Source organism: Chelonia mydas, chromosome 9, assembly GCF_015237465.2.
Source record: "Chelonia mydas isolate rCheMyd1 chromosome 9, rCheMyd1.pri.v2, whole genome shotgun sequence".
In the NCBI taxonomy this organism is placed as follows: domain Eukaryota; kingdom Metazoa; phylum Chordata; order Testudines; family Cheloniidae; genus Chelonia; species Chelonia mydas.
In genome coordinates this window covers 23,928,947-23,945,008 of record NC_057855.1, presented here as the reverse complement: position 1 = coordinate 23,945,008, position 16,062 = coordinate 23,928,947, and the positions used below count along the sequence as shown (strand labels likewise).

At 39.8% G+C, this 16,062-nt stretch overlaps 1 protein-coding gene across 1 annotated transcript in view; it reads left to right on the top strand.

Annotated features, from left to right (window-relative positions):
- Window positions 1–16,062, top strand: part of LEKR1 (leucine, glutamate and lysine rich 1) — a 124,924-nt gene that overhangs the window by 82,000 nt on the left and 26,862 nt on the right. Inside the window, exon 7 of the mRNA XM_007067081.4 lies at window positions 7,676–7,757. Coding sequence (XP_007067143.3) covers window positions 7,676–7,757 — 82 coding nt within the window. The remainder of the gene's footprint in view (window positions 1–7,675; window positions 7,758–16,062) is intronic.

Here is a 16,062-nt window from a genome sequence, read left to right as displayed (position 1 = left end):
CCTCTTTTTTTCCATCCTGAACTCTACTCAAAACGTTCTCTCTCAGCTGTCTGTTGGGATCATGTTACAAGTGCTTCTCTGTCTATCTTTGGTTTTCTGCTACCTTTTTTGTCTGCTTCTCTGATAATCCATTCATCCCCCAGTGAAACCCCTCCACCCACATATTTTAGCGCATCAGATTTTTAATCTGAGGGTCCGGGGTTCAAGTCCCTCATCAGGCAGTGAGCCTTGCCCCTTTTGCATGCCGCAGAAGCTTAAAAAGATGCCTCTTCAGAGCCCTCCTTGACACATAGTTTAGCTCCTGACCAGCCTTGAATGTGACCTGTGTTTTAGTTGGTGGCTTCTATTGTTTCAGCTGCCTTGCTCTAAAAGGGAGCTTAACCGCTTCTTAGGGTTATTGTGAATGAAAGATCGCAATTATGCCATGAGGTTCAACAAGGTTTCACCTAACTCCAGCATAACAACATTATCTCAATCTTGTCTGAGATAATACAAATGATGTTAAATTAATCTTAAAGCATATTTGTATTCAAATAGATGAGAATCAAGCCTGTGAGACAGATTGCTGACTAAAATGAAATTATATAAGTGACTGTATTATCATTACAGTTTCATGAATACATTGCTGAAATGAAAGTATCTTAATCTGTGATTGAAATAGCTGCGTATTCGTCAAAGAACTTCCTTGTATTATCAGTCTTTTATTTTATTTGACAAGGAGAGTTCACTGTAAAGAAGAGAACATTGCTGGAGTGTTCATTTTAATATTCTAAATAAAGTTTTACCCATATGTAGGTCAGAGAGCTTGTTGCATGAAACTCCCACCAAAAAAAAAAAAAAAAGCCAAGTAGCCAAACAATCAAGCAGACAAAACAAATAAAAACAACAACAAAAAACCCAACACAGCATTGCAAAGTGGAAAAGCCAGTTGATTGTTTTAGTTACCTGTGGCTTATAGCAATGTTTATTTTCATTGCTGCATGAAATTTTTACTTTATTTGATTACACCATTTATGTATTTAGCATTTTCCTTTACCCAGCAATTTTTCAGCATGAGTTACCTTTTGTCTTACCATCCTCCTTTGTACTTTCCTCAGTTTTACGGCAATTTAACATGTCCTTCAACTTCATGTGAAGCTGTGTTTAGTTGTGAAAACCCTGCAAAATCCTCTGCTGCAGAACTTCTTTTGGCTCCAATGGGAGCTCTGTGCACAAAGGAGTTTCAGGATCTGGCCCTATAATTGAATCTGTGTATCAGAGACGGATTAAGGTTTCCTGGGGCCCTTGGCCAGAGCAAGTGGGGGGGCCCCTCCCCACCCCTTCCGCCTGCGGTCCCACCCTGTTCTGTCCCTTCCGCCTGCGTCCCTGCCCACGGCCCCATCCCATCTGCCCCTTCCTCCCATTCTGCCCTGGCACTGCGGCCCTGCAACCCATTTGCTACCTTCTCTCCCCCACCCCCCCGTCGCGGCCCCAAGACTGGAGAATCTGTGTGTGACGTGCCCTCCATAAGGCTTTATGGAAATATGCTTATGAATGTATATATATGACATAACTGGAATATGTTTTATGCTACATATGCCCAATCAAGAAGCCCTTAAGCCAACAATGAACTTGGAGACGCCAGTCCACATCTAGGAATGTGGGTTGGCTGGTAAGGAACTCAGTCATGCATGGACATGTGACTTGCCTAGGTGACTCCAAAACTCCATTTTGTAGCTGGACTTTGCGTAGGAGAGAGGAGCGGGTCTCCACCCGCAAGAGAAAGTCTATTTAAACCCCTGGGCGACCCCTCCATTTTGTCTTCAGCTGGCTAAAGAGAGAGCCTCTCCACCCCCAAGGATACCTGAAAGAAACTGGAACAAAGGACAGTAACTACAGGGAGTGTGAGTGATTGCTGGACCCAGACTAGAAGGAGTCTAGTCTGTAAAAGACAGCTTACTGGAACTGGTGAGGTTTTTATCTGTATTCAGTTTTATTACTGTACTAGACTTAGACTTGCGTGTTTTATTTTATTTTGCTTAGTAATTTGCTTTGTTCTGTCTGTTACTACCTGGAACCACTTAAATCCTACTTTCTGTATTTAATAAAATCACTTTTTACTTATTAATTAACCCAGAGTATGTATTAATACCTGGGGGCGGTGGGCGGTGGGGGGGGGGGGGCGCAAACAGCTGTGCATATCTCTCTATCAGTGTTATAGAGGGCGAACAATTTATGAGTTTACCCTGTATAAGCTTTATACAGGGTAAAAAGGATCTGTTTAGGGTTTGGACCCCATTGGGAGTTGGGCATCTGAGTGTCAAGGACAGACACACTTCTTAAGTTGCTTTCAATCAAGCCTGCAGCTTTGGGGCACGTGAATCAGACCCTGGATCTGTGTTGGAGCAGACTGGCATGTCTGGCTCAGCAAGACAGGGTGCTGGAGTCTTAAGCTGGCAGGGAAAGCAGGGGCAGAAGTAGTCTTGGCACATCAGGTGGCAGCTCCCAGCGGGTTTCTGTGATCCAACCCATCACAGTGAAACCAACCCGTCACACTCTGTCCCCCCGGACATGGCCCTGGGGCCTCAACAGGGAGTGAGATCTCCTCTAGTCCTGAGGCCGTGGCAGGGAGCGAGAGCTCCTCCAGTCCTGGGGTCGCAGCTGAGGTCTGGGTCCTGGGGCTTCCTTCGCTGACCTGGGCTTCTGCAGGGGAGACCAGGGTCAGAGCACTGGGGCTTCCCCCGCCCACCCTGCCTCACTTGTTGCTTCTGCCATGGACTGGGATCAGGGCTCTGGGGTTTCCCCTGCCTGCCCCGTCCCGCCCCACCTGGTGCTTCTACTGGAGTTGCAGTGCTGGGGCTTCTGCTACCCTGCCTTGGCTGACACTTCTGCCGGGGCCCTCAGTCAGGGAGCCTGGGCTTCCCCTGCCCACCCTGCAGCTTCTCCCAGGGTTCTGGGCTTCTGCTGCCCTGTAGCGGATTTCTGCTGGGCCCCCCCAATTAGTTGGGGCCCCTGGGCACAGGCCCCCTTGGCCTTGGATAGTCCATCATTGGTGTATATATTTATGAACGCTCCTAACCAGTGTTCTTAGTGCTGTAGAATCATTATAAAAACACCTTGAAAAAAACAGAGTTAAAAAAAAAAAGGCTAAAAGAGCTCTCAAGCTACTGGTACTAAATAAGCGTAATACCCTTTCTTTCCCTCCATTCCAAAACTGTTTTCTGCATCCTGACTTCCTAGCATGAGAGAATAGATCAGGGGTTCTCAAACTGGGGGTTGGGACTCCTCAGGGCATCATGGGGTTATTACATGGGGGTTCGCAAGCTGTCAGCCTCCACCCCAAATCCCGCTTCGGATCCAGCATTTATAATGGTGTTAAATATATTCAAAAGTGTTTTTAATTTATACGGGGGATCACACTCAGAGGCTTGCTGTGTGAAAGGGGTCACCAGTACAAAAGTTTGAGAACTACTGGAATAGATCATAACAGCTATGCAGATTCACAGTTCCCAGAAACCTTCCAGAATCACAGAAATCTTTAAATGACTAATTGCCAAAAATCAAATGACTATGAAATGCTATCCTATTAGCAGCTGTCCCCACATGAAGAGAGGCTAAGGGCTCTTTCTTTTGCCTACCTCATCTAAAATAATTTGATCCTTACTTAATCTCTATGGAGAAAGCAGTCACATCAGAGTAGAACTTGCTGTGGTAAATTTTGGATTGTTGCCATGTGTTCCGCCTTACATCTGCTTGGTGTTTAAAGCCAACATTTCCTTTTTTTTTATTCTGTAGGCATTCAAGGCCATTTACTTCATAATTCAATGTCATTCTGAATGACAGGAAATTAAAGCTGAGTAGTGTAGTTTTGGAGGTCTGTACAGAACAATACATTGTTGAGGAATGCCCACTTGGAGAAACTGAAGTAACTGTATAGTGCAGGTGGTCTAATCTAGCCTTGATTTACTTGGCCGCAACTTCCTATCCTTAGAAAAGTCAGGGATACTGAGCACTGGAAAACAAAGGTCATGGTGTTAGTCATTACCTACTGTACAGTTTTGTAAAACAGATAACATTATGTGGGTAACCCAGCCATGTTTTGTCATGGCAATTTTAAAAACAGCCGTGAGGAAGTTATGACAGAAAGGCCAGCTGTCACATAAACATACTTTTAAAATAAACAAATGTCACAGTCATTGATTTGTATCCCAAACCACCAGAACTCTTCCAGTTTGTGTGTCATGTGCTAAGATAACTAGATCAGTTCTGAACATAATTTTTGCCATGCTGGAATACATCTTTGTTAAATTAACCATATTTTAGCAAAATTATCCTGCTACAACTTCAAATTTAAAAGTAAATTTGCCTCCTTTTATTTTTGGGAATTAAAGCTTTTCTGTTGCGGCAGTGTTGTCCTTAAGGGTATGTCTTTACTGCAGAGTTAGCCTGGGTGATTGGCACCTGGGTTGGCCTAGATGAGGTGTGAGCAGTCCCACTGCAAAGCCCTGTCCAAGTTATTGTATCCTCACTGGTGCTGCACTCCCCTCTGTGTGTCGTGAAGCCTTTTGGGGACACATCCCATGGTTCTGTGTCCACAGCAGAGAATGGGAAGAAAGGCTATCAGCTGCCATTGCATGCTAACAAAAGTTGACAGATTGAACTCCTTAGGGGATCTGTGAAGTTCAGATTTTCCATCCATGACTTGTAGTGATCATTTGTCTATATGCATTGAATCATATTTATTAAAAAGAAGTTAACATTTCTGAAGATCTCCTTACCTTATCTTAATCATTTTTATTATTGTGAGCTTTGGTTTATAAGGATCAGAATAGAAATTGTTTCAATTTCAAAAGATTTACTGTCTTAGGAAGGGCTAAAAGCATTGCCAAAATTAATTAAGCAACATACATCAAGTATTATATCAGAGGTACATATGCACAGTGGCAATGGAATTTTATATGGTGTGAATTTTTATTACTGTCCATTTCTAATTCAGTGGCAGGCAGGCACATATTGTGAAGATGTTTCTACAGTTAATTTATTTTCTACCTTGATTATATTGAGCCTGATCCAGCTCCAAATTAAGTCAATGGGAAGACTTCATCCTGAAGAAGCTTTTTATTATTTCTGATGGTTTGAGATCTCTCTCTAATACTTTGTATTATTCCTTAAGATGTGCTAACAAAACTAGTATTAAATGTTCCTGCTCTGAGCTTTCAATAGCTACAGTTAGTATTGGAAAGCCAACTTCATAAAAACGAGTAGATATTTCAGGCAATAAGGGCATGCTGTTAGCCAGACAAAAAAAGGGGGTCATATTCTCCTATCAGAAAATGATCCTGGGAGGATTTACCCTCTAAGGAATATCCAGGGTTACCTTTTAATAGCACATTATTTTAAAAAACTAGGATTTTAAAACTCGACTGAGGAAACCACTGAATGTGTGGGTTGATCACAGAATGAATATGAGTCAGTGTGATATGTGGCTATGAAAAAGGCAAATGCCTAGGATTTATTAGGTGAGGCATTTCTACTAGAGATTGAGAAATATTTATGCCATTGTACAACGCATTGAGAAGACCTCATTTGGAATACTGTGTGCAGTTCTGGTCACCCATGTTCAATAAAGATGAATTTAAACTGGAACAGGTGCAGAGAAGAACTACTAGGATGATCAGGGGAATGGAGGGCCTATCTTATGAACTGGAAGAGGTTGGCTTGTTTAGTCTAGCAAAAAAAGGGGATATGATTGCTGTCTATTAATATATAAAGGTTAAATACAAGGGAGGGTGAAAAGCTATTTAAGCTAGAGGACAAGAGCAAATGGATAGAAACTGGTGGTAATTCAGGCTGGAAATTAGAGGAAGGTTTCTAACCATCAGAGGGGTGAGGCTCTGGAAAGCCACTCAATAAGAGTCGTGGGGGCAAATAATTAGTTTTAAGAAAGAGCTGGACAAATTTATGAGTGCAATCATATGATGGGATTGCTTGTGATGATAGGAGGTGGGGCTCAGTGTTGTTTGTGCCTAAAAGCTCATGCTTCAGGTTTCAGCTGGCCACCAGCTGGGGGTCAGGAAGAGGTTTCATTTCCTTCCCCCCCACCCCCCGTATTCTGCTTTGGTTTCTTTGTTTATCTCCTTCCTCAGCAGTGTCAGGGATGACCATGGCCAGAGATGGAACATTGGGGCCGGTGGGTCATGGCTCTGATGTGCCACTGAGCATTCTTCCTCTCAAGTGCCTTTTGGCTGGTTCTTGCTCACATGCTCAGGGTCTAACTGATCCCCATATGTGGGGTCAGGAAGGAATTTTCCCCCAGGTCAGATTGGTACTGACCTTAGGAGTTTTTCACCTTCCTTTGCAGCATGTGGGAATGAGTCACTTGCCAGGATAATCTGGATATATCTCACTTAATCATTTTCCTGCCTATGCGGGGGCCTTGGGCACTGGTGCATCTTGGCCCCTCCCATTCTCTGCCTCTGGCATGTAGTAGTCTAGTCTCCTGTGGACTGTAATACTTTGGTCTGATTTTGGTTGTTGGGTTTAGTGTGGTGGTGGAGGTGGGAAGGCAGCCTGTGATACACAAGAGGTCAGATTAGATAATGTGGTCCCTTCTTGCCTTAAAATCGATGACAACAAAATGTACTGCAAGGAACCAGACCTGCACTAATGGGATGGACTAGGTGAGGTAACAGGTGTCTTCCATCACTTAATTTTGTGAGGTTTTTTGTATAAAGAAGTTATATGAAACAAATAAGACTCAGCAGCATCTGTACTGCCACTGCACTTTAGTTAAGGTATTTCTAAAGTGGAAGAAGCTAGAATTAACCTTATGGCTCAGAGGGAACATCCTGGACTGTCTGTTGGGAAAAGGGAAAAGTCTGATTTCTTAGTGAGCTACTGAAGCTGATCAATGTTGTAGCTTTGGGGATAACATTTAGCTGAGAGAAAATGTGAAATAAAAACAAATGTGGATAATCTCTGATACTTCTAGTTGTAAAGTGCATTTCATACTTATCCTTCTGATTTCTGGGCCAAATTCTGCTCTCAGTTGCATCTGTAACCAAGAGCAGAATTTGGATCAGTACATCTACAGTTTAAAGCTTTTTTGCATTAACCTCAATTGAATTGAATATACTGCCCTGTGAAATAAAAAAAAATCTATTAATGTAAAGTCAATTTCTTGATATTTTGGATTCAGTTTCTTAATTCATTCAGTCTGTGCTAGAACAGGAATACAAATAAGTCTTTCTGAATTTGAGTAAATGGCAATGCTGCACAAATCTAACTGTTCCAATAAATCCACTTTGTTTTTCATAGGAAAACCCAAGCATATATAATTTTCTATTGTTTATCAGCAATGAGAAATCAACAAAAATAAGTCATAAAATGATGTTCTTTCTTCAGGAAGGTAGATACTTTGCATTATTCATTACAGATGATTATTGGAAGCTTAATTTATAATTAAAGTAAAGTTTATAATTAAAAACTATCAATTTACTTATCACAGAAAGTTTTGATAAGTCAATTAATTTTACTGGGTTACCTGGTTGTTGGTTTTTTGTTTGTTTCTTTGTTTTTTGTTTTGCTATAAAGAGCGGCTACATAAGTGAGAGGCAAATATAACACATCACATTATAAGAGCAAATGATGGGCATACAAATACAGAAATGAAAACAGATATATTTTGTTGTTTCAGATTTAACAAATCAAGTAGAGACAATTGGACTCAAGTTTCAGAAAGCAACAGCTGAAATAGGCCACTACAAAAAACTACTCATGTAAGATATTTTATTTTATTTATTTAAGGCCTAGTTTTGCTGCCACTTTGTACTCAAAACTGCTCTTCACCCTGTGATTAACTTTAAGCATGTGACTAGTCGGAAGCCAGTAGGTCTTTTCAAAGCATTCAGTCTCATCTCCATTTTGGTCCAGATGCAAAATTATTTGCTAATATGAACGTGTACTCAGTCCAGATGTATCCTCTGTAATGGTGTTCTGGAAAAGGATTAAGCACTGTCCACTTGCCCTTCTATGATCTAAATGGGATGATATAGATTTTTTTCTTGAATACATTTCTTATTTTTATGAAACAAATATTTGCGCTCAAGACAATAATTTCACAAGAATAATTTGCTATCTTTCATTAACCTGTGCAATGTGTGTTCTCAGTGTAGTCTAGGCCTAATCAAAGATCAAGTCAAATATAAAGAATTTACTGTAGCAAAAATGAAAAGAATGAGCTTGCAGTATTGATAGATGTTTTAAGTAAACCCAGAATCAAAAGGATCAAGAAGAGTAACAATTAAGTAGGTGTAAGAGCTGGAAATTTTTAAGGCTTCTTGTTGTTATGGTATTATTTCACCAATTAATAACCATGGTTAAATCTGTTATTTATATTTTAAAAGGAATATGTCATTTTGATCAATTATACCCATATTACATTCAGATTTTTAAAAGTACATTTGGAAGGGTTTTTCACTGTATAGTTAACTACATATAAACATATAAATGTGTTTTTCATACTGAGAGCTTGCATTACCATTAAAATACTTTATTGCTAAGCTTTCTAAATATTTGTAACTTGTTATGATCAGAATCTCTGAATGTGGAACTGAAAACTAACTACGTATCATAAAGGAAACCTTGTTTATATTTCAGGAAAGTCCATAAAAAGATTGTTGATAGATGGTCTTAAGATTGACAATACTACTAGTTATCTCTGACTTTAAAATGTGAGATGGTAATAGTTATTTTTATTAGTGTAATATAATAATTTATTCCACTTCTGGATTTTTTTCTATAGAACAAAACATTTTCCATGGTTTGTAAGAAGTGTAAATATATGTGCACGCAATGGAAATTTTAAAGTTAAAAAACAAAACATAATCCAAAATACATTTTGCCCCAGTCCTGCCCCTTTTTAAAGTCAATGGCAAAACTCCCACTAACTTAATTTGAGAGCGTGGATCTGTCTCTACACTCAGACTTCTGCTGACATAGCTATGTCAGTTAGGGGTGCCAAGAGACATTATCCCTGGCCACAGTGTAGATGCAGCTGTACTGCAAAACTGCACTTTTATTAGTATAGATTGTTTCGCTTGGAGGGGTGTTTTTATTATACTGATACAAAGTGAAGCTATACACTTTTTTTCAGCCACCTGTCCATGCTGCTGTGTTTTTATTTCAGAGTATTTAGCCATACTATTAACTATATTTGTACTCTGTTCAATCTTAACTGGAAAAATACAGTTAACTTGTTAATGTCATATAATGTAGCTGGATTGGTGTATCTCTTTGCTTTTACTAGAACAGATCAGGGCTATGTTGTCCATCACATATCCTTTTACCTTGTCTCAGTTTTTTTAGAATTATTGGAGCTAATGTATTTAAGGAGTAGAATACCCGAGACATCCTTTTGAAGCAAATAATTACATAAAATGTTGTACTGAAGATGGGGAAGAAACATGGTGCAGAATGGTGTATGTTTCATTGTCTAATATAAAGGCCAATGTAAAGACCTAGCAATCTTGTCCACCTTTAGCAAATATTCTATCTGTCCTCCACACAGGTCTTTAAGATAAGTCTATTAAACTTCTAACCTTCCTTTTTCATGGTATGGGAAAAAGAAAATTAATTTAATCTCACCCTCCATTTGTGTTTCTAACAATAATGACATATTTTAAAATTCTTATAATGCAACCACTTATTTGATGGGATACTATTCTCATCCTCAATAAACTAACAAAAGTCACTTGTCTGTTATCTGTCTCTCAACATTCAAAAGAGGTTGCCTAGAAACTTATTTTACCTTCTTGAAGCTTTGGCTCGGAGACTCAAAAATTACAAATTCTCCTTTTACACCTGGAGTAGAGAGATCTTTTTTTAAAAAAGATGAACATATTGACCTATAAACAGTTACTGTGTGGAAAATACAAACTATTGTTTTGTGAGAGTGCAACTTAAAGGTTAAATGTAGGCATCATTCAGTCAGTGATCTGGCCATTACATTGCATGGCCATGTGACAAACTCCTATCTGAAACAGGGTTGTGAGTTGATGTTAAACATCGTAGTGGCTCACTCACCTCAAGTAATCAATAAATGTTACTGAACAATGTTTTGTTCAATCATCACAAATAAATTCAGTCTTTCCTTATTTAATAGTGCTGTGAGCACTTAAAGCATTTTGTAAATTAAAACTGTCTTTACTTTCATGTGACAGTTGATAGAAATTGATATCTGGATGAATTCATTGGCAAGTTAGTTTTCTGTCCTAGAAAATTCACATGTAAGGTTGGTAAACATAGAAAAATTGAAGAAGGTTTTTTAAAAAACAACTGTTTTTCCTCTCAGTGGTTTGGAACAGAATGTTTAAAATTGTGATTTTTTTTTAACATTTCATTTTTATCCTGATTTCATAGTGAAAGATATGGGCCAAGATTTTTTAAAGTGGGTGCCTAAAGTTTGGCTCCTGACTCAGCGTTTAGGCACCTAAATAAGTGGCTTGATTTTCAAAAGTGTTGAGTACTCAGCACCACTTCAGTGGGAGTTAGACAACATTATTATATTTTTTCATAATTCTCCTCAACAAAGTTACTACGTTTATCTCTCCATCCAATAGAGAGATAGCGATATATGCATATTTGTGCGTGTATGTGTATTTGCAGAGAGAAAGAGTTCATAATAGTGGTGTGGTATAAGAGTGTTATCGGCATGAATTTGAAACATCTGCATTACTCATGAGTAGCAAAGCTGTGAAGTCCTGATGCAAAGGCCATTTAAATCAATTATAGACTTTCTGTTGAGTTCAATGGGCCTTGATCAGGCCAGGGGTGAGTTAGTCAGATCATCCCAAACTAGTTTAAATCAAACTTCTTATCATACCGTATAATAATGGATTCTCTATATGCCATATGTTATAGAAAAACTATTTCAGGAAAGTTTTAGTTGATTTTTAGAATTTGTATTGGTACTATTTCTTTTTATTTGTTTTTTTAATCCCTCAGTTTGCAAAGCTAGCTATCTTAGTAACTGTGAATCCACTTGTACACTGTTCAGAGGGATTCTAACAATAGCCTAAAATAGCTTTTTCTGTGACATAAGTACCACAGTTTTAAATTATTTTATCTTGGGATAAGAAATGATTCCATGGTCCTTTTGGGAAGCTGGAAATTTCCCTTTTCTAAGGAAATAATGTTCTCATTTCTCAGTGAATGGGGTTGAGGTAATGGAGCTTACAGTTGTAATATTTCTAAGTATAGAAAAGATGTTACTGGTCCAAGACTGAATCTTGCTTATCCAGACCTCAGATGGCTGTAATTTTAGGGAGAAATTCTATATGCCTGGGAGGAGGACACGTTTCTCTGGAAGGTGTTTTCTTTTCCCTTTTTTTAATGGCAGTTGTTTGAAGCTACTCAGAGGTTTAGAGGGTTACAATAAGATCCGGGAAGGTTGATTAATGGACAGGCAAAGATGAGGTTAGATTCTCAGAGCTGCATGACAAATCCATAAATTGCATGGCTCTGCAGTTTGTCCAATGGATAGCATCTCCACATATGTGGCATGTGTGTGTGTAATATGTGTTATGGAGGCTTAGGAAAAGTTGTGCTGAGAAATGCACCTTGGCTATGTCTACACTAGGGAGTTGTACAAAAAAAAATGCCTAATAATGGAAGACCTAGTGTAGACCTTACAGGTTTAGCTAACAAAGTGTGTAAGGTAATATCTTTTATTGGAACAACTTCTGTTGGTGAGAGAGACATGCTTTTGAGCCACAAGGAGCTCTTCTTTAGGTCACATGGCTACAGCTACATTGCAAATGCAACCATGGGAATTTTTTCTGGGGTTCCCATCAGTAGGAAATTTTTGTGAAATTCCCTGTGTAGACATGGATTTAAAGCAGGACTAAGTTCCATCTGTTTCATACTTTAATGATTGATAGGGGGTCTCCAGATCTGGCCCAGGAACTTGTCATGGGACAACTGAATTTTTCATGGAAGTTTTTTAGTAAGAGATATACTAACATTTTCAGAGGAAACATTTAAAATGCTGCTATATGTCTTAACTGAAACTGAAGCAACAACCTTTAGGCAGCCCTACGCACTCCCATCCCTGCTCTCTCTTCCTTTTGTCTCCCCAAAGGGGATGAGTGGGAATGTGAAAGGCAGGGAGTGCATGGTTATATGAGGATTCGGAATGTGAATGGGAGGGTTGGCCTAGTAGAGAGCCCAGTGTCTCAGTACTAAGGCATCAGCACACCGAGGGCTGCTAGATATTGCTTCCTCATGTCCCAGGGGAATCCTTGTTGCATCAGTGCCTCAAAACAGAGGTACTTGACTCCCATCCCAGGCATTCCTCCACACATCCCACTCATTTGCCACTGAGACTCCTTTCCCCATCTCACACACATACCTGTTTTTCTCCCCTTAATTCCTACCTTGGTTCATCTTCAACAGCACCAAAGGTGAATGAAAATGTAGAGGGAGACTGGGGGTGAGTGGGGATGGTAGGAGAGCAGGGATGTGGGTAGAGGATCATATCCAGGAAGAGTACTGTGGGAGGACATGGAAAGGAGCAAGGTTGTGATTGAGGACCATGGGGAGAAACTGAGCTGTGAGGGGGAGCCATGAGGAAGGAGTGCATTACTGTGTGGAGCAAGTATTCTTGGAAGACTTTGGACCTTTGTAACATGGCACAGGGACAAGAATGATCAACACAGATAGCTGTCAGAGTTGATATAGATTTCTTACTTTAAAAAATCCCTCAGACAAATCCATTGAAGAGTTAAGGTTTCTCTAGTGCACATACCATTAACCAACCACAAAAAACAGGAAATTGTTAGTTAAATCTTACCCAGCCCTTGCAACCTACAACCATGATTTTACCTTCTTCACATTTTCTCACCCACAACATAAACCCTTCCTCCCTTCAGCTCCATCCAAAGCATTCAACCTTAACTCCCACCACAAACATCAGCTGTTGAAAAAATACATCACTACACCTTAGATCCCCCAAACAGTACCACTATAAACAGTGACTTCCCAGAATAATAAACAGTACTACAAACATTTCAACTTCAAAAACAGAAAACATCCAACAAAACACACTTAAACATAACCATCACCTAAACATTTTTACCATACTGCTTACTTCAACACAAAATATCGTTCCTAGCCACTCCATATGGTCAGAGTTAAAAGCTGTATTATTTGTGTGGAGGTTGAGGGAGGGAGGCATGTGCATTGCAAGTGAGGTAATGTGGAGAAGGAGAAATTGTGGTTGTTGATTGTAAGGGCTGGGTAAGGACTTACCTAGTGATTTCCTGGCTTTTTTTGAGTCATTTTGGTGATACAAGCACTTGAAAACCAGTTAAGGTTGCTCAAAAAAGCTGTTTATTTGAAGAAATATAGTACGTAATGTAAATTTATTTCTTTTATGAAGACACTGAACTTGTCTGACTCTGATTCTCTGATTCTAATTTCTCTCCTTTAAGGTTTTTATCCATATGTACAGCCATTCAGTTGTTAATCTTTTGGCCATTGAGCTTTGAGCTTACTTTTGAGTGGTACATATTTTTCCCAGCCATGCATATATATATTTATAGTGTAGCTTGTTGGTACTTTTAAGACTTCTTTAATCAGAATTATACATATGAAATATTTAAAAAACCAAGATTGATTCCTTTTTAGATAGGCATATTCCTCATGTTTAGTGTGGGCCTCGATATCATGAAAGCAACCCAAAACTTTAAAATTCTGATGAACTGTTGAGCTTGGTGATTTTACTGTTGACCAAGGCTATGATAGCTTAGATCAAGGATATACTGTATAATGTGAGTGACTATTGATTTTTTTTTTCTGTTCCTTAATAACAGAAGCCTTGTACACTAGAAGAGAAATAATTTAGTTGTCCATCAGAAAGCCTGGTAATCTGAAAGCCTTTCTCTTCAATTGCCTTAACATTAAGCCATTCTCAATGCCAACAATCTTCCCTGCTAAGAGAACCTTTTAATAGTAATAATATTTAGAATTATGGGGCCTAATTGAATCCAATCCTCATTGAAGCCAATGAAAAGACGCCAACTGACTTCAGTGGGAGCTGCATCACGTCCATAATATTGTACATGTCCAGAAGCTATATGAACATTAATTAATGAATCCTCACAACAACCCTATGAGGTAAATAGTAATATCTCAGTTTTGTAGAGTGCAAAGCTAGGTCCCAAATGTTGTGACCTACTGAAGGTAATACAAGTATTGCAGAGCTAGCATTCAAAATCAGGAGTTTGTCTGTCACATTTCTTAGGGCTGTGCTCAGTTCCCTAAGACGCAAATGAATTGAGCTGCTAATAAAATTTCAATGCACCAGTGCCCTTTTGTGCTATCTTTTCTAGAGAAGCTGGGATAATTAAAAAAATAGTACTATATAAATGACTTCTGTGTGCATTTTAATAAGGAAACCTAATGTGTTTAACTTACTTTGTCCTGTAATTTGTTAAGATGAATTGGGTTTCTTCTGTTGGCTAGTCTTCATGTCTGACTCAGTTTGGAATATGTTAGCTCTGTTGTGTGGTATATATTTGTTCTGTGTTTGTTTGGCACTTTTGCTGAGCAAATTTAAAGTTTATTTCCTAACTGAAGTATGGAGAAGTTAGTGTGAATATAATTTAAAATGCGATTGCTTTCCTCCATTGAGTTGGCTGTGTGTTTACTTCTCCATTCCAAAGACAGTGTTTTTCTCTCTCTTCTACTTCAGGGCTCAGTCTGTTTACTTCACTCTGTGGGAGGATTTTGTTGGTTAATCCTTACTCTTGTACAGAACACTGTGTTGTAATGTAAGTCAGTCTATCATCAGGCCTTTGATACGTATGTGCAGTATAGGGAAATATACTAAAAAGGTAGCAAGTCAGGAATCTTTTAAAAGTTAATTTAGTGCTCCTGAAAGTTGCCCAGTTGCACTGGAAACTGAAGTCCCCTTTAAGTACAAACTTCCACTCAATCCTCCAAATTATTTTCTGCCCTAAACCCTGTTCTGAAAGATCCCCTTTTACAACTGAGAGTATGGTAAAGTCTCTGTGACCATTCAATCCTTCATCTCTCTGGTTGTACTGTCAATACTGGTTGCCAGTTGTGGTGGTGAATAGTGATTTCTGTGATGTTGATATCAATACACTAGGAACCCAGAGCCACAAGCTGTCAGGGGCAGAGACAAGCAGCTGCACAGGTATGGCCACACCATGTGTGGAGGAGGGGAAAGATGAGACCCAGTTGGCATTTCTCTCTCCCTCCACCCACCTTCTCAGACCCAGAACTGTTTAGGAGAGAGCCTCCAAGGACCCTTTGTTCCAAGCAGCCTACCCTACCTGTGTAAATACAGGGAAGAAAGAAATTATAGCCATAGATTCAAGTCAGCAGGAGCAGAGACTAAGAGCTGCAGCAGGGATCTTTGAATGCTGATGGCATATGTCATCATCACCATACTGCTTTCTGCAGTTTTTGCTTTGGACGTTCTTTCCTCTCTGTTAATTGGCTATTCATTCCAACTCTCTCCTTTCCTCTCCTTCACATTCTCTTCAGTGCAGCCTCAATTCACCTGCTCTCCACATTCCCCTCTTTGTCTCCTTCTCTTTCCTTCCATGATCACTCTTAACCTCTCTCTTAATTTCCCTGTGGCTGTTGGCCTGTCCCCTGAGCCAACGAAGGAGTGATACCATGCCCAGAGTCTGGTTCAGGCCCTTTTCTCAGGACTTCAGCTTTATTTCTTCCACAGTAAATGAGTACAGCCCAGCGATCATCCCTTCCCATAAAACTAGGGTCTTCTGCAGAAGACCTATCTACTTCCTATAGATTTCCACTTTGGAGGCCACTTGCCTGGGAGTCATACCCTGCTCTAGGGCCTCCTACAGGAGCCAAACTGAATCTTGACCCAGGGGCTTCTTTCCAGAGCCAGCCTACTCCTTGCAGTGCTCTACCCCAACTGAGACACTTGCTGGCTTTTATAATCACCTGATCCCTAGCTGTGAGGCAGCTGATCCCAACTCCCCTTAAAGGGACAGCCACCTGTGAAAGTCACTTGCCCCTTTCTTC